At 55.5% G+C, this 23532-nt stretch overlaps 2 protein-coding genes across 2 annotated transcripts in view; one reads left to right on the top strand and one right to left on the bottom strand.

Moving 5' to 3' along the window:
• Window positions 1-7688, bottom strand: part of LOC134525334 (WD and tetratricopeptide repeats protein 1) — a 43158-nt gene extending 35470 nt beyond the window's left edge. The window contains exon 1 of the mRNA XM_063356118.1: window positions 7365-7688. The gene's annotated coding sequence lies outside the window, so the exon portion shown is untranslated. The remainder of the gene's footprint in view (window positions 1-7364) is intronic.
• Window positions 7689-14368: 6680 nt separating this feature from the next.
• Window positions 14369-23532, top strand: part of SLC9A1 (solute carrier family 9 member A1) — a 32610-nt gene continuing 23446 nt past the window's right edge. The window contains exon 1 of the mRNA XM_063355881.1: window positions 14369-14741. Within this exon, the coding sequence (XP_063211951.1) occupies window positions 14417-14741 (325 nt within the window). The 5' untranslated portion in view covers window positions 14369-14416. The remainder of the gene's footprint in view (window positions 14742-23532) is intronic.

Genomic DNA, 23532 nt, shown 5'->3' with positions numbered 1-23532 from the left:
GAGAAATCACAACGAGCAGGACTACATCGGCCTAGAAAAGCCACGTTTCTATGCCAACAGAGACCCTGCAAGTCCAGGGTGGCATCCTGTGTCACAGCTTGCCTTTCACCATTCCGTGTCCACTCATGTCCAAGGCCACTTTCCCCAAACTCCACAACCAACAAAGACTTATTATATTGTGAATAAACAAGGCATCGATATTCTTGGCCACCTCTTCTCTCTCATTTACTACATTTGATCATCAGCCAAAAAAAGAAACCAACCCAAAAACAAAACCCAAAAAAGCATTTCCTTAGAAATCACAACAGGTTACACTATCATCTGAACACCCAATTACATTAGCAAGAGAAAACGGGCAATCATTTAAAGCTGTATTTCCAGGAGAAATTAGAGTTTCCCCTCCTACTCTTAATGGAGTTACGTACTTAATGCACCAACCTAAATAATTTAAACCCCATAAAATCAGCTACATCTACTAGAAAACATTCAAATTGCAGAGTGATTGTCACAACCCTGCTCCAGACAGGCTGCCTAGCAAAGGACCAGCCAGTCTGTGAGAACTGATGTAATTCACTACATTTACATACCGCAGGCCCTGCGCTGTCCCATTTTGATATTTTCTACAGTTCTCTTAAAAAATAAATAAAATAAAATAAAACATTAAACATCTATTTTGTCCTACATAACCCAACAGTTTTAAATTCTCTTTTCAAAGCATTCACAAGCAGAACAAGCCAAAATTTTCAAGCGAGTCCCCTTTTGAATGAGGAAATGCTGATTCATTGAAACAAGAACATTTTGCAGAAACGCAGCAACAAATAACGCCGTTGAGGTCAGGGCAGAAGCTCTGACAAACCCTGCCTGATTCTCTGCCGGTTCATCTCTCAGGCTGCTGCAAAGCGAGGATTTCCACCTTCAGCGACTTCGGGGTCGCACAGGAGCTTCCACTGCATGGGCAAAACCACGAGGCTCCTGCACCTCAGGATCCCCAAAGCCCTGGGCTTCGGCTTCAACCTGCTTTCAAAAAATTGTTAGCGTCCCCATGGGTAGGAAGTACCAAGAATTTATGTTTCCTCACAGAAAGCAGAGCCTGGACAAAGTGGAAGTTTGGATTGCTTTCCTAACGCAGCTGGCTCCTCTACGCAGCTCCGCGGTGAGCACAGCAACGTCATTAGACCTACAGATAGGTAGCAAAGCCATACAGACAGACCGAAAATTGGATTTTCTTGCAGCAGAAAAGCAGGATTTTTAGGGTAGTCATGGCATGTCTACGCTACAACACAGAGAGAAAAGGCCCAGTAGTTTGTAGGTCTCTGAAGATGAACGTCCCTACTGCAGACAGCAGAAGACAAGCAGCCCTCCCGGTTTGTATTTCAGTCTTATTTTGTATTTATGATGAGAAAAAAATTGATAAAACTCCCACAGCGAGAGCGCAGGCCTTGAACGCGAGTCAGGACGATGGGAGGACTTTGCACGGCAAACCTGCTCCCAGTCCGTGCCCAGCGAGGACTAACGAGGCCGTACTTTCCCCGGGACCAGTTCACAGCCCAGATGTACCCATACCAGCCCAAATCACCACCGTCCAAGCCCAGTTTCTGCAGCTGATGTGACCGGTAAGCCAACTGCCACACGCCTCAAGTTCAGCGTGACGGAAGAAGTTCAACTCACCCCCCAACGTTGGAGCAATCAGCTGAGATTTTTTGGACCCCACCATCTGTTCTAGTGCATAAATTGGGGCTTCCCTAGAACCCACTGGCCAGCCTGAAACTGAGCTAGCGTGTACATATTTGTCCATCATGTATATATTTTTTAATCCACATTCCTTTTACTCCAGAACTAGCATGGGGAAAGCTAGCACGCATGCCCAGGAAGACACCTCATGTTTTAAGCATCTTTAAACCTCATTTACTCACGTGTTAAGTAATAGTTGCTTCACTCTCAGGCTTAATAGCAAGAGGCAGCACTGTGACTGCATTCCATCATCAATATTTCACACTAATTCTCGTAGTAGGATGATTTAGCTATCGGATTTTGATACCTAACCTCTGGCTTTCCACATGAGCTTAGCGTAGGTATTGTTTTGCCTGTTTATGGAGATGGCGTCTCTAAGCAGACAACAACAACTGCCCTTACGAGCAGCTCACAGGCATGGGATGGAGAGGAAGCAGGAACCTGCAGCAAAGCGCCTCGGCACAAGGGCAGGTGGATCCTGCTGACTCTGCAGCTCAGAGGTAAACACGGGAAACCAGGACAGACCCATCGCCCCTGGTGCCCAAGGCCAGCTCGACATAAACGTGCCAGCTGGGCTAATAAGCTACGTTGCGGAAGACATTGTGCCATAAGGAGGTGGTTTTCAGACACGCTTTTCTGCTAAGCTCTGCAAGAGAGAGAAGAGGGCTGCTGACTCAAAAAGCAGCTTCAAGTTTGGATAGACTAAACGTGCAGGGATGAATGGTATCTGTGATCTCTCTCTTCCAGTTTCTCCAGACACCCTTTCCAGCTAACAAGCCTCCACCTGCCCTTCTCCTAGGCTGGATCCCCACAGACTGGCCTCCTTTAACCAAACCCTCTGGGATACACAAGTGTTTTCTCCATCCGTAGCTGCAACAGGGCAGAGAGCCCTTCCACCGCTCTGCAACGCCTCGGCAGCTCACCCCGCAGGCGAGGGACGCTGGTACTCACTGTACAAAACCCAAGATCTTCTCACCTCTAAGGTTATATCCCGAGGCTCCCTTCCTCCTCCTCCTCCTCCGTCTAGCCCTATGAAACACACCAGCCACCCGACCTCGCACTGCACTTTTCTGCAGGAACCTGTGACCAGTGACTGACGACAGTTAAACACTTTTTCCAGAGAAGTGAATAATCCATTAACCCAAAGTACATCATAAAGAGAGACGAGGGACAATATTCCAGCAGATCTCAATGCCTCGGCCTTGTCTGCAGCTTTCCACTCCTCTTACTGCTTCCCTACAACGTTCCCAGACTCTCTCCGCAATCCCCCCTCTCCAAGCGGCATCTGGCTAACCCTTCCTCTTCCCTGCCAGGCAGGGACTGTTCGTCTTCCTCTTTAAAAGCAGTTTAGTTTTCTTTTCATCTTAGGACCCCAGAGAGGCCTAATGCCATGCCAGAGCCAAGCAGGCAGTCACACCCTGACTGACAAATGCCCCACTGCTCTCTTAAGATCCCTGGAAGTATTTTTGTCAGATTTCCTTACCTCTAGTCACAGCTATTTTCTAAACAGCTCCTTTTTATGCAGCTCCTATCTAGCAAGAAACGGCACCAAATGACCTGAAGGACACACATGGAGAAATACACGTTCATGGAAAGACAGATCTCTCATACTCTACAGGCATAAATAACCCACACCAAGAAGCCAGTTTACTGCTAAATAAGTTACTTCAAAACCACTAATACACTATAAATCCACTCTTTGACTGTACAAATAGGATGCTCAGAGGGAACGAACATCCAGCCCCTCCCCAAAACCTACCAATCCTTAAGAGAAACTCAAATTCTCTTGCTCTCCAATGAAGTCTCCTCCGCCACGGCATTTTACACCTTTCTGGAACTCTGAAACACACACTGGCCAAGGGAGTGCTGCAATACACAGGAGCTTACTATCTCTGCGAGTGTTTTTAGGATTACAGGTGTGTTGTGGAGCTTCCCAACACTCCGGACAGGTCACTGTCAGCTGCAGTAACTCAGAGGTGTTCTCAACAGAGCATCGTTCATCAGGGTCTCAAAAGAGATCAACACATCTTACCTTTATTTCTTAAAAGACACAGGTCAAGAAAATCATCCATTAAATCAGCCCTTTGGTTGACAAAATGGAATAAGCCAGAGTTTAAAACAAAACATCCAATGCAAAACTGACTTTAAACATACTAATACCAGCACCCAAGGCTATACTAGCAAATTGTTCAGTGTCTAGTATACCTGAGATGCTGATGCATACTTTTGAGCATTTGATCATTAAAAAAAAAAAAAAAAAAAAAGGACAAGCTTGGAAAAAAACGGTCAAACAGGAATGCATGAGCCTAAGGTGTCTCTCTTGCCTAGACAGGGCTTGGTTTGGCGACTGAATACTGTAAAACGCTTAAAGGTCTCCCAGAATACGCATGCATGCTTGGCCAAGAAGACTCTTTCTTGCTTTCACGATGTCATTTTTTGTTGCTCAACAGGCACTGAAAGGGCTTTGGCAACCTTAAATTATCGTGGAATCACAGAAAACTCATGAAGAAGTTCTAAATTCTCATTCCAGTTCAGACTTTGTCCATTAGCCGCAATGGTCGTAATCCCAGACTCACATTCGCCATGAACGTGATAGTTACCTAGTTCTCGAGTTAAAATGTGTAGAGTGCCTACTATGAAACAGAAGATTATATCGACCACACCATTGTACGTGTAGATCAACGGTCTCCAATTACGTCAGAAATTGACCCTGACATAAAGCATAAAACCCCCTAAGATTTGTAGGTCTCCTGGAAAATATATACAATCAGAGAAGAATAAATGGTGCTTCCAATTTTTTAGACACGTAAAGACTTCCCATTATGGATCCCCTTCAAAGGGTCTGTCCATTTGTTACCACTCAAGGCATGTAAATTGGTATAGGATGTTTCCCTTTCAGCAAAACCTCTGGTTTTTTGTTTCTGCAAAACCATGTTCTGTTCGCTTTTAGCTACATTGTTTCCTAAACCCTTCATGCAGTTCTCTGGCTTTTAATTAAACCTCTACAACCAACTTAAGTCCCAGCAACAAGGAACAATTTCAGGTAAATCTGCACTATTGCTACCAGCGATGACCCCCACAAGCAGCTTCACTTTGCCCACACCTAAGAGATCATCGTGACCTTTTTTGGTCACTTATTAGATGTTACTGGAGCACGTTTCTCCCTCAACCTTCAAAAGCGTCTCTGCGCTCAATTCTGCGCAAGGACAACCTTCCCTTGTCCATCGCTGTTCCAAACCTGCATGGAATACCCCAGACAGGACTAAAAACCTGGGACGCAGTTAAAGACATCGCCTCATCCACAGTGACGGACTCTTCTCAAACTACCCCCTGAAGCATAAAGAGGACCATCCCACCTGCAGTTTGCTGCGGTTCACTCGTGGACTCTTCTGCTCCTGCAACATAAAAGCTCCAGAGGCAGAAAAAGAACTTTCGCAACACTTGGCCTTTAAATCTGCAGTCAAAAATTAACAAGCCACAGATTTCTGCAGGCTGTGGGCTCAAAATCTGCGAGGCTGTATTTACACTGACAGTAACTTAAGACCCCCGTAAGCTCCTGGAAAAGTATGCTTTCAAAGGGTGCTTTGGGGTATGGGGAGTAACAAAATTCTCTGGCTTTCCCCAGCTGGCTATTCTAATTTTCCTGAAACACTTGCTCTAAGTCTGGAAAGAAAGGCTCGACATCGATAATGCAAACAATTCAGTCACTTTAATATTGAAGGGTCCCAACGCAGCTATGATTTGGGGGGTTGCTCTTTTGCTTGAACGTGTTTTCCCCGCACAGAATCTCCTATACACACACCCCTACTTCACCGACACACGCAGCAACGCACTGACGCAGAGAAGTGCCCTGCAGATATGGGCTTCAAAGTTCAAATCCGGGGACCACCACCCTTCAGAAAAAGCTCCGTCAACCCTAAGAAACTCCACAAAGCAGCCAGACCCATTCTTAAATCCGCAATCTTAAATAAGCAATCCACGTCCTAACTGTTTGGATGTTCCCAAGTTTCTCAGTCTCCAAACTCAAGGTCATTGAAGAAAAGCAGCACTCTGCACACTACAAACCTTGCGGATACGCGACGCATCCCAAAGGAAGATTCCTATGGCCCTTCCCTTAAGCATCTATAAATTACTTCACCCATTCAAACACCACCCAGGACCCAACTCAGCAGACTTGTCTAGCCTCACAACTTATTTTCCCTATCCTCTTTACCTTGACTTTCCAAGAGGTCACAGATCAAATTAAAATATATACATATAGATAGGTAGATTTATATTTTTTTTTTTAACAAACCTAGAGAAACAAGAGGAAATGACCTGGTTAGCAGCAGACACCTCATATAAAGAAGGGCTGAAGGAGTTGCCAGGAGCAGGACAGATGGCTCAGAACACGGAACCAGCCAACAACAGAAGAAGTAGTTGCTCACAACAGAGGTGGACAGGAGAAGAGGTAGAATCTGAGACCTGACAGACCCAGCACAAGAGCGTGAGGGAAACTTTGATATGCCCAGAGACGCTGGCCCACATGCGGTTAGAGCTCAGGCAGCAGCCCTCTAAGCTGGCATCCTACCTCTACCTTTCATCCTCCAGCTGACGCAGCCATCCACAGGAAAAAAAGGAAGACGCTAGACCTCAGCCCAGCACAAGTGACAACCCGATGCCAAGACGCACATGGCCCAGCAGCTCCAGGAAGGAGTTCAACCAGCAGACGCTGACAGAGAAGGAAAGGCTGATCTCTCTAAGGAAAGGGGCTGCAGGACACCCACCAGCACAGTGGAGAGTTTCATGTGAAGGCTTTAGTGAGGGAAAGGTGAGCAGGGAAGAGTCAGCCTTTAGGAAAGGGGAGAAGAAAGCGAGGAGAAGGCAGTGCCAGCTGCAGGTGGGGGAAAGAGAAGTCAAAAGGCAGGGGCTGAACCTGGCAGGGGGGCAGGTACCAGCCAGGGAATACAGGTATGGACAGGGCTGGGCAGAAAGAGGTGCTTGGTAAGAGAGGGAGGGCAAGGAGAAGGGTTGGGGAAAATGGGAATGAGGGACTGGGACAGGGGGGATGGATAAAGGAGGGATTCTTCAGAGGGATGAGGTCAGGCTCTTGGCAAAGCAGGGGGGGAGCCCAGCAGGGAGATGGGGGGGAAGCACATGGCAGGGCCTGGGGTGGGGGTAACAGGAAAGAAGGGGAAACCTGGCAGGGGGAGACCTGACAGGAACGAGGGGGAGAGCAAGGGGTGTGGGGAGAAAAACTGACAAGAAAGGGAGGTAAGGGGCAGGGTGGGGAGGAGGACAGCTGACAGGGAAGGGCTGGGGGGGGGATAGCTGAGAAGGAAGGGGTATGGGGGGGAACAGCTGACAGGGAAGGGGTATGGGGGGGAGACAGCTGAGAAGGAAGGGGTATGGGGGGGAAACAGCTAAGAAGGAAGGGGTACAGGAGGGGGACAGCTGATAGGGAAGGGGTATGGCGGGGAGAGCTGAGAAGGAAGGGGTATGAGGAGGGATAGCTGACAGGGAAGGGGGGCGGGGGGGGTGACAGCTAACAGGGAAGGGGTACGGGGGGGATAGCTGACAGGGAAGGGGTACGGGGGGGATAGCTGACAGGGAGGAGGGGCTGCGGAGGCGGCGGGTCCGGACGGGCCCGTTACCTGTCAGGCCTCCCGGGTGCGGACGCAGCGGGCGCTGGAAGTTGCGAGGCTCCATCCATGCGAGGTGGGGAGGGAGAGCGGACCAAGAAGAACGGTACCGAGGAGAGGGGGGGGGCGCTGAAGAACCAAAAGGCCTTCGCAGGCGGCAAGCACCGTCCCCGGGCCGCGGGCAGGGCCCTCAGGCGCGGCCCGGCCTAGGCCCCGGCCGTGCCCCCCCGCCCCCTCCCCTGTTTACCCCCTCCAGCTGTCCGGGGCTCAGCAGCACCCCCCGCCGCCGCTCGCCCCGCGCAGCCTCTGCGCATGCGCCACGCCAACTGCGCCACCACCCCCTTCGCACCCGCCGCCACCCCGGCCCCGCGCAAACGGCGTAAGTCGCTTTCCAGAATACTTCCCCCTGCCGGCCGCCACCACCCCGTGATTGACAGCTCACCGAGTCAACGGGAGAGGGAGGAGCCCTTCGTGGGGGAGTTTCGGCCAATCGGCGCGGAGGGGGAGGCGGGAGCGCGGCGCCGCGAAGGGAATGTTGGGAGGTGTAGTCGGCGGAGGGAGCGATGGCTGAATGCCTTGGGGGCCTCGGCCCGCGGCGATGGCGCCTCAGGGCCCGGCCATATCCCTCTGCCCCTCCCGCCAGGCCTTTCTGCCGCTCCCCTTCTTCCTTACCCCTTACCCCAACTCGGGGGCTGCTTAAAGCCAGCCCTCGCTGGGCCCTGATCCCCTCAGTGCGCAGGCCGTAGTGGGGCCTAGGCCTCAGCTGCCTCACACACCGGCCCTCAAACACGGGCTCGGTGGGGGCCTTGGGCTTCCTGGCTCCTTTCTCCTGGCCCTGCGGCCGGCAGCCATCCTGCACAGCTCACCCTGCCGCAGAGGAGGCCACCAGGCCGGTGCCTCCGCAGGCAGCTCATGGCGTGACCTCCCCACAGGCAGCAGGTTGTGACTGGCTCCCGGCGCAAAAACTCATCCCTGCCCGCCAGTGGTTGATCTTTCCACCAGCAATTCGTAGAAGTGAAGTGCAAGGCTCCCCCAGGCAGCACAAAGTTAAGGGTTGGGTTGTTTTGTGGTTTTTTTTTTTTGGGGGGGGGGGGGGGGGAATAACTCTGTGGAAAGAGCCAGGAGGTGGCAGTGTTTGCAAAAACCTTCCCTTTGCCTTGTCCTTCCAGCCGCCGCTGGCCCTGGGGACACTGCCAAAAGACCTTGGGGCGAAGGCAAGGCTGGCATCTCCACTAGGCCTAATTATCTGAACGCACCCTCCCAAAAAGGGGTATGTGTGTGTAAAATAAATCAAAAGTTATGAATTCATCTCTAATTTATCTCCACAATTAAACACGCCGAAGTCTATTAATAAAGTGTAATGAATAGTTTAAATTTTCATTTAGAACTTAATTCCATGGCTCCTAGATAATCCCAGCTGCACAACAGAAGAAAATTGCTACTTGCCTATTCTGTGTGAACAGAAGGAGGAAAAAGCCCTTTAAATCAGACGTTACATGGAAGTGTGAGGACTCTCCTGTACACCTCCAGACCCATAAATGACAGACCAACCATTAGCTCTAATGATTTGTCTTCATCTCATAACCCATTAACTTATTCAGCTGTTGTCAAAGTTCTTGGCAGAAGATAATTGTTAATTGTTGCCTCTGCATCTGTCCAGACTCTTTTAATTAAACAAATAATAATCAGGATCCATCACTATCATCCTTACAACAGGGTTTTATCTTCTTTTCTCAGATGCCATCCTCATGGGGATCTAAAGCTCCACGCAGAAATCAGGCAGGCTTCAGATGCCCTTGACATGGAAGTTTTACTTGCTGACGGAGAGAAAATTGGGGCACAGGAGCTTGATTTTTTTTCCACACTGGTGACGGAGAGACATAACAGCGGCTGAAGCCGAGGAGGAGCGGGGCTACTTGCTGGTCCTGACTGTCCGAGCTGAAGTTTCCCGCTGCAGTCTCAAAGGGAACTGGAGGCATCTTGGGGAATGTAAACAAGGCGTTCTCCTGCCAGCGCCCAACCTCCTGCAGTATAAACACCTCCTTGGAGGGTATCCTCGCGACAACAGAGCTGCGGGGTTTTCAGGCCATAGAAAGGTACAGGGAGCAAGGAATAAAGCTGCCTGAGAGCTGGACTTGCTCTTCTTACAATAGTTGAGGGAAAACAATCTAAGTCATACAGAAGGCGTTTTTTAATGGTTTCAGTAAATACCTGTCTCTTATTCTGTCTTCAATCTACGTGGTGTGCACAAAAAAAAAGAAAATTCAGTGTAAAACCTTAGAAAACGAAGGAGAAATTTAAATTTTACACCCTGGGCCATAGTTAGGAAGCCACAACACATAGGCTCGTAGTCGTAGACCTTAGTCTGTGAGAGAGAAGCAACACGGTTTGTCCTGCAGACACCTGGCCAGCGAGCGCTGGAGCTGGACTGGGTTTTGTTTGCAGGTTGAAATGGTTAGGCTAGAGCTGTTGCAATAAAATTTAGAGTCATGCATCCTTTACTTTCCACTTCCCTGTGCTGTTTATTGGGGCAGATCAGAGAAAAAAAAATCCTTTGAGTGGGAGAGAAAGCCTGACCGGCACCCTCTTTGCTCAGGCAATTTTTGCAAGCGGGGATGGAGGAACAGAGGCAAGTTGTAAACAGAGAGAGACATAGCGGACCTGAGTTCATCTTTAGCACATAAATGCAGAGGATGAGAAAGAAAGAGATGTGTCTAATATAAAAATGGACTATAAATGGATAGAAACATTCTTGTAGCCAGCATGGGCTGCAGCCAGGATGTACAAGGTCTGCACTCCTGGTTTCTTTGAGCAAATCTGCTGCCAATTCCTTGCACGACTTCAGAAAACGCTTCCCTTTTGGCGTTTACCTGGGTTCGCCTCCCCGTGCGAGGTAAATGGTGTTTACCTTTTGACAATTAACATCCGTTGAAAAATATTTAGCCCCTGTGATCAAAGCTACTATAGAATAGCAAAGCTTCGCGGAAGATTCTCTCAATGTGAGGGCTGAGTTCTGCATGATTTACATGTGAACACAACTCTGGGCGTTCGCTGGGTACTGTATTAGCGTGTTATGGAGCTCCGTGCACTCGCGTGGCCCGGAGGAGTGGGGGAAACGCCGGTGCCTGGGTGCGAGAAGGTGCCCAGGTGCGTGGCAGCTCAAAGGCAGGAGGTGTGAAGCATTTCCAGTAGCCAAGGAAGACAATTATGAACTTAGGTATATACACAGCATCTGATTTTGCTCTCCAAGATAGAGCGGGATAAGCTCTGGTGTATTATAACTTCTGTAATTTGCTTGATGGGACATTTTTAAAGCTCCCTCTGCCTGTTCATGCGGTTGTATTGCTCTCCCTTTGCAGACTAAGAAGCTTAATCCTAATTACGCTCCCTCCCGGTGCGAGGATGGTGCAAGTTCTAAGAATCACCGCCAACGCCTCAGCTGGGCCATGAAAAGCTGGAGGAGGCCGGACTACCCTCCTACCACAGGGGACACAAATAACCGAAAAAAGCCCCAAGGCAGCTCAAGGCCCAAGGCCCTGATGGGGATACTGGCCACTGTCAGAGCGCTGCAGTGCTGATGGATTCACTCGGGAACACAGAGTTAATTGGATTGTCTCCAGGGTTCCGTGAAGCAGGAATATCTTTCCACTTTGTCAAGAATTTGCAGCGACCAAAATCCTTCACGGAATTCAACAGGCCAAAAGGCCCTTGGCCAGCCAGGATCATTCAGCCAAGCAGGTTGGGAACGTTCGTTACCAAAGAAGCAAGAAGTTAATTTGCTGCTGCGTCCCCCATTGGCAAACGTACGCTAGCCAGGTACCAGACGGTCCAGAGCTACCCACCACGGCTGCCGATCGATCCAGGCAGGAGGAGGTGGAAAAATCTGACCCAGTTATTTCACGGGAGCGTTGTACTGGTTTTAGCTTCTAGGAAGCGTTTCTGAAAGAAAACGAGCCCCAGTGTTTTCTCCTGAACAAGTCCCTCGTTGTCTGCGGTGCTGCCAGCGCACGCTCCTGCTTCAACCGAAACGCGTCCGAACTGCTGTCGTCTAGAACCAGGCTTCTCACCCAGATACGACGAAGCCCTTTCAAAACGTGAAACGCTCACGAGTTCTTGCTTAATTGCTAAAACAGGTTAATTTGACTATCCAGAACATAACCAAGCGGAAGAGAGGAATTGACACACCTCGCTGGTTCCTGCTCCGGCTGATGATTCACTTTAATTGATGGGTCACGTTTGTTGTTGATGATTTCCACCAAGCAGCTGCAGCAAGGCTGCAGTGCTCCCCTCCTGTCTGCCGGGAAGGTGAAGGGCAGCCTTCCCCGAGCGCATCCGATGGCCGGCGCTTTGGGAGTTGATGCCGTCTTAAAACAAGAACGTAACCGGCGCCAACCAGCAAGCGTTAACCTTCAAAGCTCGAGTTTTAGCGGCCATGCATCATGGCAAGGGCCCATGCCTTCCCCACACTGAGTGCCCCCAAGGATTAGGGACTGCGTCTTTACGAAAACACCCATTTGCCCCTCAAGTTTAGCTAATAAATCGGTTCAAAACTCCCACCGGTTTTGATGGCTGCAGTCACACACGCACGTGACGCTCGGGAAAGTCGGTAGCAGAGCCAAGAAATCAGGGCAGCTGAGCCCAGTCGCAGGGTGACGAGCAACCCCCCCTACACAACTCCAGTGGTTTTATTAGAGCCTTATCAGATTTCCCGGTGACTCAGACTATGCTGGTGACCGGGGCGAAGGGCACGGCTGTACCAGCGAGCACAGATGGGGTTACAGCGCCATGGTGGGCCAGAATAGCAGCCTTCCCCGCTCGGGAAATCCCACCGCCCCAGAGCTCTCCCCGGAGCAGTGCCTCCGTGCTGAGGCCGAGCCGGCCGTGGCTGTGTCCCCCCCACCCCGCAAGCAGCCAACACGGAGGAGGCAGGTGGCTTCTCTGCTCTCCCCACCGGGCCCAGGGTGCTCTGCTGGCCCCCTGAGCCCCCGTTGTCCCCCTGCAGGGTGCCTGGGCCGTGCACCCGCAGTCTTCCTGCCACCCCCACGCTGCTGGGCATGGTGTAGTGTTGCGTCACCCCACTGCACCCCCCCCCCCCCAGCAGCAGGCACCCTCCAGGACAGTCTCCAAAACCCATTTCCCTCCTTTTCTTTTGTGCCCTCCTGCCCTTGAATTAGGGCTCCTTTGACTCCTTGCACCCCCCCCCACCTCTGTGCACCCCTCCTTGCACTTGCCCCCCCCGTGCCTCTGTGTCCAACCTTGCAGCCCTGCCTCTACGCACCTCCCCTTTGCATTGCCCCCCCTTGACTCCTTGCACCCCGCCTTTCACTGCACCCCCCTCTGAGGCTCACACCCCCTCTTCAGCCGGATCCCACCTTGCCTTAGCACCCTCCCATATCTCTGCTCCCCCCTTTGCGCCACACCCCACTTTACACTGGCACCCCCTTTGCCATAGCACCTGCCTGGCCTTGTTCCTTCCTCCCCTCTTTGCGCCCCTCCTTGCATCGCACCCCCCCCCCCGCACCCCTTTTGCCCTGCACCCCCTTTTGCATGTGCACCCCCAGCTCCCACGCTCCCCTCTTCCTGCCCGCCCCCCTCTGCAGCAGCACCCGGCTTTGCAGGGCACCCCATCTTCCACTAGCACCCCCCTGCTCCCGTGCTCCCCCCATTGCACCTCCCCTCCCCACACCCCCTCTGCCTTGCACCCCTCTTGCACTAGCACCCCCAGTTTCCCCCCCCACCACCAGCAGCCCGCAGCTCTGCAGGGCACCCCGTTTTCCACTAGCACCCCCCACTCCTGTTCTCCCCCCTTTGCCCCCCCACTTCCTGCACCCCCAGCCCACCCCAAGTACCCCATCCTCCCCGCATCCCCAGCCCCCCCCAGCTCCCCAGACCCCCCCCATCCTCCCCAGCCCTCCTCATCCTCCCCGGCCTCCCCCCACCCCGCACCCCCAGACCCCCCCCCGCTCCCCAGAGTCCCCCCAGCTCCCCCCATTCTCTCCAACCCGCCCCTTCCCCGCACCCCCAGACCGCCCCCCAGCTCTGGCTTCTTTTTGGCCAGAAAACTGCTTGGCCCCTTTTCATGCAACACCCCCCCATCCTCTCCGCCCCCCCCGCACCCACAGATCCCCTCCCAGCTCCTCCCATCCTCCCCAGCTCTCCCCATCCTCTCCAGCCCCCCCCGGCTCCCCAGACCCCCCCATCCTCCCTGGCCGCCCCCTTCCCGCACCCCCAGACTCCCCCCCAGCTCCCCCCATCCTCAGCACCTCCCCCCTTCCCCGCACTGCCAGACTCCCCCCAGCTCCCCAGACCCCCCATCCTCTCTGCCCCCCTTCCCGCACCCCCAGATCCCCCCCCAGATCGTGTCCAGCCCCCCCTTCCCCGCACCACCAGATCCCCCCTACTCCCCGCACCCCAGACCCCCCCCAGCCCCCCCCATCCTCCCCAGCCCCCCCCAACCTCCCTGGCCGCCCCCTTCCCGCACCCCCAGACTCCCCCCAGCTCCCCCCATCCTCCCCAGCTCCCCCCTTCCCCGCACCCCCAGACCCCCCCAGCTCCCCCCATCCTGTCCAGCCCCCCCTTCCCCGCACCCCCAGATCCCCCCTACTCCCCGCACCCCCAGACCCCCCCCAGCTCCCCCCATCCTCCCAGCCCCCCCTTCCCCGCACCACCAGATCCCCCTACTCCCCGCACCCCCAGACCCCCCCCAGCTCCCCCCATCCTCTCCGCCCCCCAGACCCCCCCCAGCTCCCCAGCCCCCTCCATCCTCCCTGCCCCCCCATCCCCGCACCCCCAGCTCCCCCCTCCCTCCCCATTCTCCCGCCCCCCCCCCCGTCCCCACCGCCCTCCTCCCGCCGCCGCCGCCGCCGCCGGCGCTGCCTCCGCCCCTGCCTCCTCCCCGGGGCCGCCCCGGCCGCTGGGTGGGATGAGCCCCGGCGCCGCGGCCGCCCCAGCAGCGCTCCGGCTGTCGGCGGGGCGGCTCCTGCCCCACGCCGCCGGCGGGCCCCCGCCGCCCGCCCGAGCCCCCCGCCGCCCCCCCAACCCCCGCTCCCCTCTCCTCCGCCGCCATGGGCGCCGCGGCCCTGCGCGCCCTGCCCTGGGCCCTGCTGCTGCTGGGGCCGCTGCTGCCCGGCCAGGGCTTGCAGGCCATGCTGGCCTCCGAGCCCCCCCAGGGAGAACCGGCCCCGCTGCCGGAGATGGGGGGTTTCACCCCCGCGCCCCCCGCCTCCGCCCAGGAGATCCAACCGCTGAACAAGCAGCCGGCCAACGGCTCGGGCGAGGGGCACGCCAAGCCCCGCAAAGCCTTCCCGGTCCTGGGCATCGACTACGAGCACGTCCGCATCCCCTTCGAGATCTCCCTCTGGATCCTGCTGGCCTGTCTCATGAAGCTGGGTAGGTCGGCGGCGGCGCGGCGGGGGTCCCGGGGAAGGCAGGCAAGGAGGGACATCCCCCCCCCCCTGCCCCCAGCACCCCCGGGGAGGGACCCCCGGCTTCATGGGGCAGGCGCCCTGGGCATCCCAAGCAGGGACCCCCTGAGCATCCCGGGGTGGGACCCCCCGGCTGAATGGGACGGGCACTCCCAAGCATCCCAAGAAGAGACCCCCCCTGGAGCATCCCAAGGATGGACCCCTGGAGCATCCGTAGGATGGACCCCCTGAGCATCCCAAGGACAGACCTCACAGAGCATCCCAGGGTGGGACCCCCAGCATCCCAGGGCGAATTGCCCTGCACAGCCTATGCAAACCCCCCCACGCACCCCAGGGCAGGGGTGAGCACCTCTCTCCCACGACCTTGGGTCTCTGCCGGAGGCCTGGCAGCCAGGGCAGCGGCACCCCAGTCCCTTCTTGCTCGTCTGGCTGTCCGGGAGCGGGGCCGAAGATGCTCCCCAACCCCTGACCATTCCCTGCTTGGACCAGGTTTCCCTTCCTCCCTTTGTCGCTGACAGCAGCGGGGAGGAAGCATCCAATTTGTCTCTTTGCTTCCTTTTCTCAACCACAGATGCCTTTTGTAACCTTGGAGAAGTCACTTAAAAATCTCCCAGTGCTTCAGCCTCCCCTTCCTCCCCCTCCGCAGCAAAGCAGGGTGGGCAGCTGCCTCCACTGCAAAGCGTCCGGATGATTCCTGCGTTAAAGATAACGAGCATCGGGGGCCAGAGGGTTGGGAAAAGTCACCCGCTACCATGACCCGCTCTGGGAAAGCATCCCTCTGCCAGGGCGGGGGTTGTTGACAAAGTGTTTTCCAAACTTCTGCAGCTGGATCGATACCAACCGAATTACCCCAAAAAGCGTGTGACGTGATGTAACTTGCTCCGCGCTCGCTGGCACTGGCGCGCGGGACCCGGCCTCTGGCAGCGCAGAGGTCGAGCTGGCCCCGGTCCCGTCGGTGGCGACGAAGCCAAGAGGGCAGGTGAACTGTTTGCCTCTTCCTGCCTCGGAGCAGGTGACGGGAGGGAGAGGAGCCCTGCCTTTCCTTCATTTTGCGCCTCAATTACCATCAGCGATTTAATAACGCTAACGGCAGCGCTCCTTCTGGAGCGCTCCAGCTTGCCGATTGAAATCTTGCGTTGGGAGCTATTTTTTTAAGCTGGTGCCTGTTGGAAACCGTGCCCTGTACTGGTCCGGAGGGATCCGAGAGACCCCCCAGGAGCTCAGATCCTCCCTGCCCAGCTTCTCAAAATACCTCATCCCCTTCCCAGCCTGCCGTGAGCGCGCGTAGGCAGGTAAAGCCCCATTTTCACAGTCCCTCCTGGCTGTTTTATTTACATGTAGGCGCAGGAGTGCAAACACTTCAGACCCGGAGGCTTCCTGCCTGTCTGGGAGACAAGCGGTCGGGGCGGAGGGGAACCAGGCGGGATCCGTGGCGTTTATCCCTTCCCGGCTTTGCCCAAAAATGATTTAAGGCACGTTTAGCGACAAAGGTGCCTCTCCATAGGAGACGCAGCCGTGAAATCTCCTTTCTCAGGGCTCACCCGGCGCATGTTAAGCGACCTCTGCTAGCTGTTCGGGGCTATTGCACTGCATTTTCAGTCCTCCTGCCTCCCGGCGCGATGAAATCAGAAATATCTGTGCGGAAGCTGGTGGAGAAAGGAGGGGCCAACGGCACGCCGGCCTGCGGCCCTGCTCCGAGCTTGCTTTGAGAAACCACCGCTGGAAACCACCAGAATGGGGCCAGCGAAAAGCCGCTCCCCGGGGACGTACGTGGTGGGGGACGCGGGGGGCATGGCTGCCCGATGTTCCCCCCCCACCTCCCCATGGGCACCCTCCGTGGCGGGCGCCGCGCTGAGGCACTGCGTGAAGCTGCTTCTTCCGCCCTTGCCTGAAGTGAAGGGCTCGCTTGTGCTGCAGGAAAAGTTATTTCTGGCGGTGAGCTGAGCCCCGGCGGTTCTTACGTCTTAAAAGTATTATGCAAGACTGCGTGTGTAAGGGGGTATATTTTAGGAGGAGCCGCCGGGCAAGTTTGGCAAGGGTCCTTCGGAGGTGGCAGGTGATCCTGCAGAGCTCCGGGGATGCTGATTATGCCAAAATCATACCTACGCCTCTAAGAGGGGCTTGGCCCTGGGGCATCCTTTTCCTTGGCCACCTCCCCGGGGTTTTGAAGAGGGTAACGTCGCTTGTTCGTTGTCTTGGCACGTAGTTCCCAAGTGGCTGGTACAGGTGAATATTCAGGCTCAACGACCTGCAAAAATCTCTCCCTGCTCAGTGTCTGAAGTCCCGGCCCCCGTCGATGCCACCCTGGGTCAGAAGAGGTTATGCAGGAGCAGCAAAATAGGATTTTTATTTTTTTCTTCACCCAGGGGTAGCTCTTACACAACCGGGCGCTGCTGCACGCCCGTGCAGTCAGTCTCTGGTGGCAGGAGGAGGCACACACATCTCCAGGCTCCCTAAATCCGACAGGGTTTGGAACGTCCAGTTTGCACGGAGAGGGGAAGGAGGAGGATGAGCAGAGCAGGAATTTGCAGCGCTTCCTCTCTCCCCCCCGTCCCGTTAGTGCACGTGTATTGTTGCGTTGGTGTAACCCCGCGAAAACCCCGAGGTTTCCCCTCTTTTCTCCAAGAGGGGGAATTGGTGCGGTTGGGCTTGGGACCTTCTCCTCCGGCTCAGCCTGCCCCTTGGCTGGGTTAGGGCTGGTGATGGAGCCACGTCTCGCTGCAAAATTGAGAGTCTTTCAACCCTACAAATGGTTTCTGGGCGTCCTCCGCTGGCGTAGCACAGGGTGACCACGGAGAGGAGCTCAGAAGTGCTTACAAGGCTCTTCCTTGGGCCAGGAGATGCAACTTGGCCCTTGTCCTCTTGCTCTGTTTCTCCTCATCGCACTTGACGCTTCAGACAGCTGTTTGGGCTTAAACGAGTCCCGGCGTTGTCCCTTCCAGGTGACTTATCCCCTCTCCGGCAGCCCTAACTGCCGCTTTGTTTGAGGAGTCAAAGGTGTGAGCTGAGCCCTTCCCCTCTTCATGCAGTTTGCGTAAAGTGACGCAAAGGAGGTCGGTTCCTGGAGGACTCACCGGTGGCTTTGTGGGACAGAGGGACATGTCACCCCAGCGTGTCCTGCCGGCGTGGGCTGTTTCTGCTTTGCTAATCCCAGTAGAGAAGCGGAAGGCCAGTGCTGGCTGCTTTACTTAATACTCACGCGGTATTTTAGGACTGTGGAGGAGGAGAGGGGGGTGAGGGACAGCTACAGCCGTGCCTTTCCAAAGCCCCACCACCCACCTTGCAGACCACGGCTTGGCTTTGCCAGTAAAACTGGAGAAGCCTTCGCTGCCGAGGGTCGCAGCCAGGCTTGGACTCAACCTGTTGCATTGCAGCGGAAGGTCAGACCTTTGTAAAACATCCAAGTCGGAAGCCCTCTGTGCCCGACTCCAAGGTTTTGCGAGGATATTGTAAAGGTTTCCGTCGCGCCGTGCCCAAGGAGTGGCAGGGGAGGGCTGGGGGGGGGTCTTGCGGCACAAGAACCTGGTTTCCTGGCTCAGGACTGACCTTTCAGCTCCCAGGGCTCCAGGAGACATTCAGGGGAATTCGAGTGCGACTGTAAATATTTTTCCATTTCAGGGGAAAGGGAAGGAGTGAGTCAGGAATGTAAATACCAGATTGTGGCTAGCAGTGCCTTCGCTGGCTGTGCCGCCACGGGCTGGGGCCTGGTGGCCAGAGCTTTATTGCAAACCACCAGCTCCTGCCCACCTTGGAGAAGAGTCGGGATTACTTGAGTCTCCAAAGCGTGTCTCAGGCCCTGCCTTCTAAAGCAGAAAAGCACGGGGGTCATGTTTCCATCCTGCGTGAGGAGCCAGCTCCGATGGAGACATGCACTGCTGTCTGTCTGCGGGGCCGTCTGTCGGCACCAAACGACTCTTCGGCATCTAAGAGCTGCCCAGCCTCTTCGGAGCATCCTGGCCATTCCACCTCGCAGCTCAAATCCGTAGTAGGGACTTGATTTCCAGAGTCTGGAGGGACTCCGGATTCTGGAGACGGCTGCGGAGGGTCCCCACAAGGCTCTCCGCCTTGCTTTTGCTCGCCGGTGCGCGCTAGACGCTCGCTCGCTGCCTGATGGTGGGACTCCGGTCGGGGTTGGAGCCTGTAGAAATCACCGAGTCATTGCTCCGTCTCTTCTCCCCAAATTCGCCGGATGCTCAGCTTTCTCGTGTCTCCGGGTCGGGGCTGTTGTCTGGGGGGGGGGGGGGGGGGGGGGGGGGGTTCCCCCTCCCTCCAGACCGTCTGATGGCAGCCAGCGCCAACCCCGCGCTTGCAGCAGAATCACCGCGGTGTGATCATCGGGCTGGCGTGAAGCGAGCCGGGGACGGGGTCTGTGCCAAGCGAGCAGAAAGGGCAACCCGAAGCCGTGGGCAGCCAGGCGTTAACGTGGGGACACGCTGCTGCTTTGGGGGGTTGTTTGGTGACACGTGGCGGCCCGGTTTACCGGGCACGGGGCATCCCGGCGTCAGTTGCCGCTCCTGCAGCAAGCAGTTGCCTTTGGCCAGTGCCGACCATCCCCATCGCTGCTGGTGTCTGGGGAGGAGCAAGATGAAGGAAGTTCCCGGTGCCTGCGAGCTGGTGATAGGAGCCGGGAAAAGAAGAGCAAATCGTGACGGATGCGAGTGGGGTGGTGGAGCCCGGCAGAGGCTGTGGGCACAGCGGGGTGGCTCCTGCGCTTGAAGGAGCAGGGACGGGTTTCAAAACTACCAGCGGAAACACTTCTGCTGGCTGGCAGCGAGATTTGGGTGCTAAAACACTTGGGTGCTTTTAGCAGCTCGCATCCCTCCCCTGAAACTGGGGCTTTTGGAGGGGCCACCCCGGAGGTCCGATGGAGACCTGGGAGTCAGGGACTTGAGGACTGAGAGCTGGAGAGGGACTTTTTACAAGGGCAGGTAGTGACAGGACGAGGGGTAATGGCTTCAAACTGGAAAAGGGGAGATTTAGATGAGAGCTGAGGAAGAAATTGTTTGCTGTGAGGGCGGTGAGCCCTGGCCCAGGTTGCCCAGAGAAGCTGTGGCTGCCCCATCCCTGGAGGGGTTCAAGGCCAGGTTGGACGGGGCTTGGAGCAACCTGGGCTGGTGGGAGGTGTCCCTGCCCAGGGCAGGGGGTGGCACTGGATGGTCTTTAAGGTCCCTTCCAACCCAAACCATTCCATGATTTGTTTGGGCGAGGCGTGATAAGGGGGGTAAGAAACCTGTTGCGGTGGTGGCATGGGATGCAGGAACTGGATCTTGAAACCAGACGCCACAGAAACACCCCAGAGCAAAGCCACCGGCCTGGGGACACCGGTGCCACCTGCAAGGCAGAGGGGAAAGGGGATAGCAAAGAAGCGTTGGAAAACGTGCGTCACCCCAGCCTTCGTCATCGCATTGGAAATCCGTGGGTCTGACGTACGGGATGACCGTGCAGGAGATTATCTCTGTTCCCCTTCTGCCGGGCGCCGGGTGGGGCTGTGCCAGGCAGGATTCTTCTGGGGACAGCCGTGGGCAATGCTTGGCTGGTGGGAAGGGCTGCCGGAGGTTTTGTGGGCTGGTTCTTCTGGATCCGTGGGACTGGTTGATGTGGATTCCCTCGCTGAGCCGGAGGGAGATGTTTGTCTTCCAACCTGCCCCGCTTGCCACCGGCTTATTCCATGTGTGGGCTGCAGATACCGAAGTGGCGTGTGGTCTGAGGGCACCCCCGACGTTTCCCCGTTTGTATCGGTGAGCTGGTGGCCGTTCTTGCAGGGGAATGGGGGCTTGACAGATAACTGCCAGGAAAGAATTTTGAAATACTCCCGCAGCTGGTGCCACAAAAGTGTAAATTGTCACGATAATGAATTTAAACAGCCTCTTCTAATGCAGACCTGTTGCATTCCTGCTTCCTTGGCGGGGAATGATGCAAACGCAAGCGGTGGTTTCCCTTTCTCTCTGCTTTGCCATCTCGGAAAGAACAGCCACCGCATTATTTTCCCTCCCTGATCTACCCGTTGCTGGTGTTTGAGCGAAAAAACCCAAACCCATCCAAACTGTTCCCTCCTCGGCTCTGAGAAAAACCATTAGATTAATTAGGGCTGGAAGAGTGAAAGGTTCCCGCTGTGAAATACGGGATGGTGATGGAGTGGGAAAAGCTGAACCTGTCTGTAATCCCAGCCCTAACGTCCATTAAAGCAGAATTACGCTGGGTTTGCAGCCACGGCTTTGCCCCCCTGCAGGGACCCTGTCGCCCGCAGCGATGCCCCGTTCACCGCTCTGCTTTCTGGACCTTAAGGAGCCGAAGGTGGTCTTTCATCCCATTTATTAACGAAGGCTTGGACGCCTCCTGCCGGGGGGGCAGGGCTGGTTCCCGCACAGTCTGCAGGGGGGATCGGGGATGTGAGCGTTGACTCACCGCCTCCTGCAACACCCATAGCCCTAAGTGGGTGCTGGCCCGGCTTGCAGGGAGACGTTGGGAAGTTGTCCCTCCCCTGAGACCTCCAACAACCCCTCCTGGGGTGGTTTATGGGGTAGAAGCAGAACATGGCGATATTTGGCCGGTTTGGTTCACGTGCCCAGGCACCCAACCGCGGCTTAGCCACGATACCCAGAGGTGCTTGGGAATTAGCAGGGTGGAGAACGAGTCTTTTGCCTGCGATTAGCATGGCTAAATAGAGTCCTTTGGGGTTGGAGAGTTACACGCAGGAGAAGGGGAAACCGGGCGGTGGTGGAGGGAAGGGGAGAGCGTCGTTCTCTGGGTTACGAGAGTATAAACCTGGGGCACCGCGGGACTGGAGCCCCTCTTCTGCGGGAGAGACAGACATCTCAATGGCACTTGTGTAGACCAGAGGCTCATTGGGCTTGCAAAAGAGTATTTCCTTAATGTAATCCTTTCCCGTTTCCCTCCTGCAAGTCCTGGGGTTTGGCTGTAGACTGTGGAGCTGGTGGAGGCTGTAGAGACTGTCCCAGGGTCAGGCAGGAGTCGGTCCTTTGCTAGAGCATCGTTGGGTACTGAGAGAGGAAACTTTAAAAGTAAGCAATAATGAGGATGAATTACTGCAGCTGCCTCGTAAACATTTCTTTGCTTTTTTTTTCCCCCCTCTCTTTTGAGTCCCCGAGGCTTAATTTGTTCAAATAAAAACTGAAATCCAGCCGGAATACTCTGTGAAAACACAGCCTTGCCGAGCGGCGACGGAGCTGGGTTCCGCCTCTCCCCTGCGCTGGCTTCGCTGGGCTGCCCGGGGTCGTCGGCGGATTCTTCTCGCCCGTCGGGGCACAAGGCTGCTGGCGTAGGTTTGCTAACAGCCTCGGTGTTTTGAAATGCGGGCCGGCAGCTTCAAAGGGAACGTCAGAGGAGCAGGGAAGTTGTGGTGATGGTTTGGCTCGGACCAAGAATCGATGCTTGGTCCTCTCGCTTCACGGTGCCGGCCGACACACCGCCTTAGGCAAGCTGTGCGATCGCCATCTGTTCTGTATGGTGTTTGGTATCTCGCTTATCTCTCTAATTTCCCAACATCTTCCAGTTGTGTGTTAATTGAGAGATGGCTATCTCGTCGTGTTTTGTTCTTCTGCTCTTTCCTCGGGCGGAAGAAGGCGTGTATTTCGGCTTGGGAAGGAAGAAACGGAATTCGAAGCTCTGCAGACGGGCAGGCGCGCACACGTTGCTGCGTGTTGGTCAGAAGAGGCGAGAGCCAAGATTGATCATTGCTTGGAGTGGAGAATAAATTTGGTGGTCTGTCACCTCTGGTGGCGTGTCACCTTTTGGGGGGACGTCACCCCACGGCTTGGGTGGGTCTCCTTCCCAGGAGAGCTTGACCCACCTGCGTGCCGGATTTGACAGGGATGGGGTAAGGACTTGTTTGAAGTCGAGGTGCTGTTTTGAGAAGCCTGAGCGGAAAGTTAGAGGATGCAAAGTACTTTTTGTAATCGGAAGGGAACAAATGCGTTTCCTTGGGTTGCCCAGAAGTGACTCATAAACATCAGAGCATCAATGGTCTTTGTCTCCAGAAAGTCGCAATACAATCAACCTCGAGGGACCACTCTTCAATTCTGCTTAATAGAGGGTGCTGGTAGGGAAATAATTCTCTTTATCGAGCCTGCAGGACGCACATATGCAGAAGCAGACTGCCTTTTGCCGATTTACCGCGGGGTTTTTTTCAGTGCCTGGAATTATTCTGCACATCACAGTCACGACGCGCTAAAGCTTAAATGATGTGTTTGGTGAGACGGCAGCTTCCCACCCTGCTGCTGAGGGTTTTAACGGCGCAAATGCCGCAGGCGCAGACTTAAAAGCACGCGCAGGCCTTTAAAACGAAGAGCTGGTGTATCCAGCCCTGCTAGTGCCTCAGTTTCCCTTGGGAGTGCTTTTCCCACGGCGGCCCCGGTCCCTGGAGGGTGCGTTTTTGCAACGCAGGGGCTCCTCTCCTGGCTGTGAATGCCGCGTAGAGGGGAGAGCATCTGCTCCCGGGAGCGCTGCTGTTAGCTTGGCTGGGTGTGAAATAGCATCGCCTGCGTCCCAGCTCGGTGCGGGAGGGATGCTGGAAGGCTGAAATGGCGTGTGACGGTTCTCCAGCCCCCGGATCTCACCAGCGTGGGCTCAGCAGGTGGGATCCTGGGCTGCATCGAAAGCAGCGTGGGCAGCAGGGCGAGGGGGGGGATTCTGCCCCTCTGCTCCGCTCTGGGGAGACCCCACCTGGAGTCCTGCCTCCAGCGCTGGAGCCCTCAGCACAAGAAGGACTCGGAGCTGTTGGAGCGGGGCCAGAGGAG

This window comes from Chroicocephalus ridibundus, chromosome 19, assembly GCF_963924245.1.
Source record: "Chroicocephalus ridibundus chromosome 19, bChrRid1.1, whole genome shotgun sequence".
NCBI lineage: Eukaryota > Metazoa > Chordata > Aves > Charadriiformes > Laridae > Chroicocephalus > Chroicocephalus ridibundus.
Note: the sequence above shows the minus strand (reverse complement) of the source record. Positions and strands in the feature narration are given on the sequence as shown.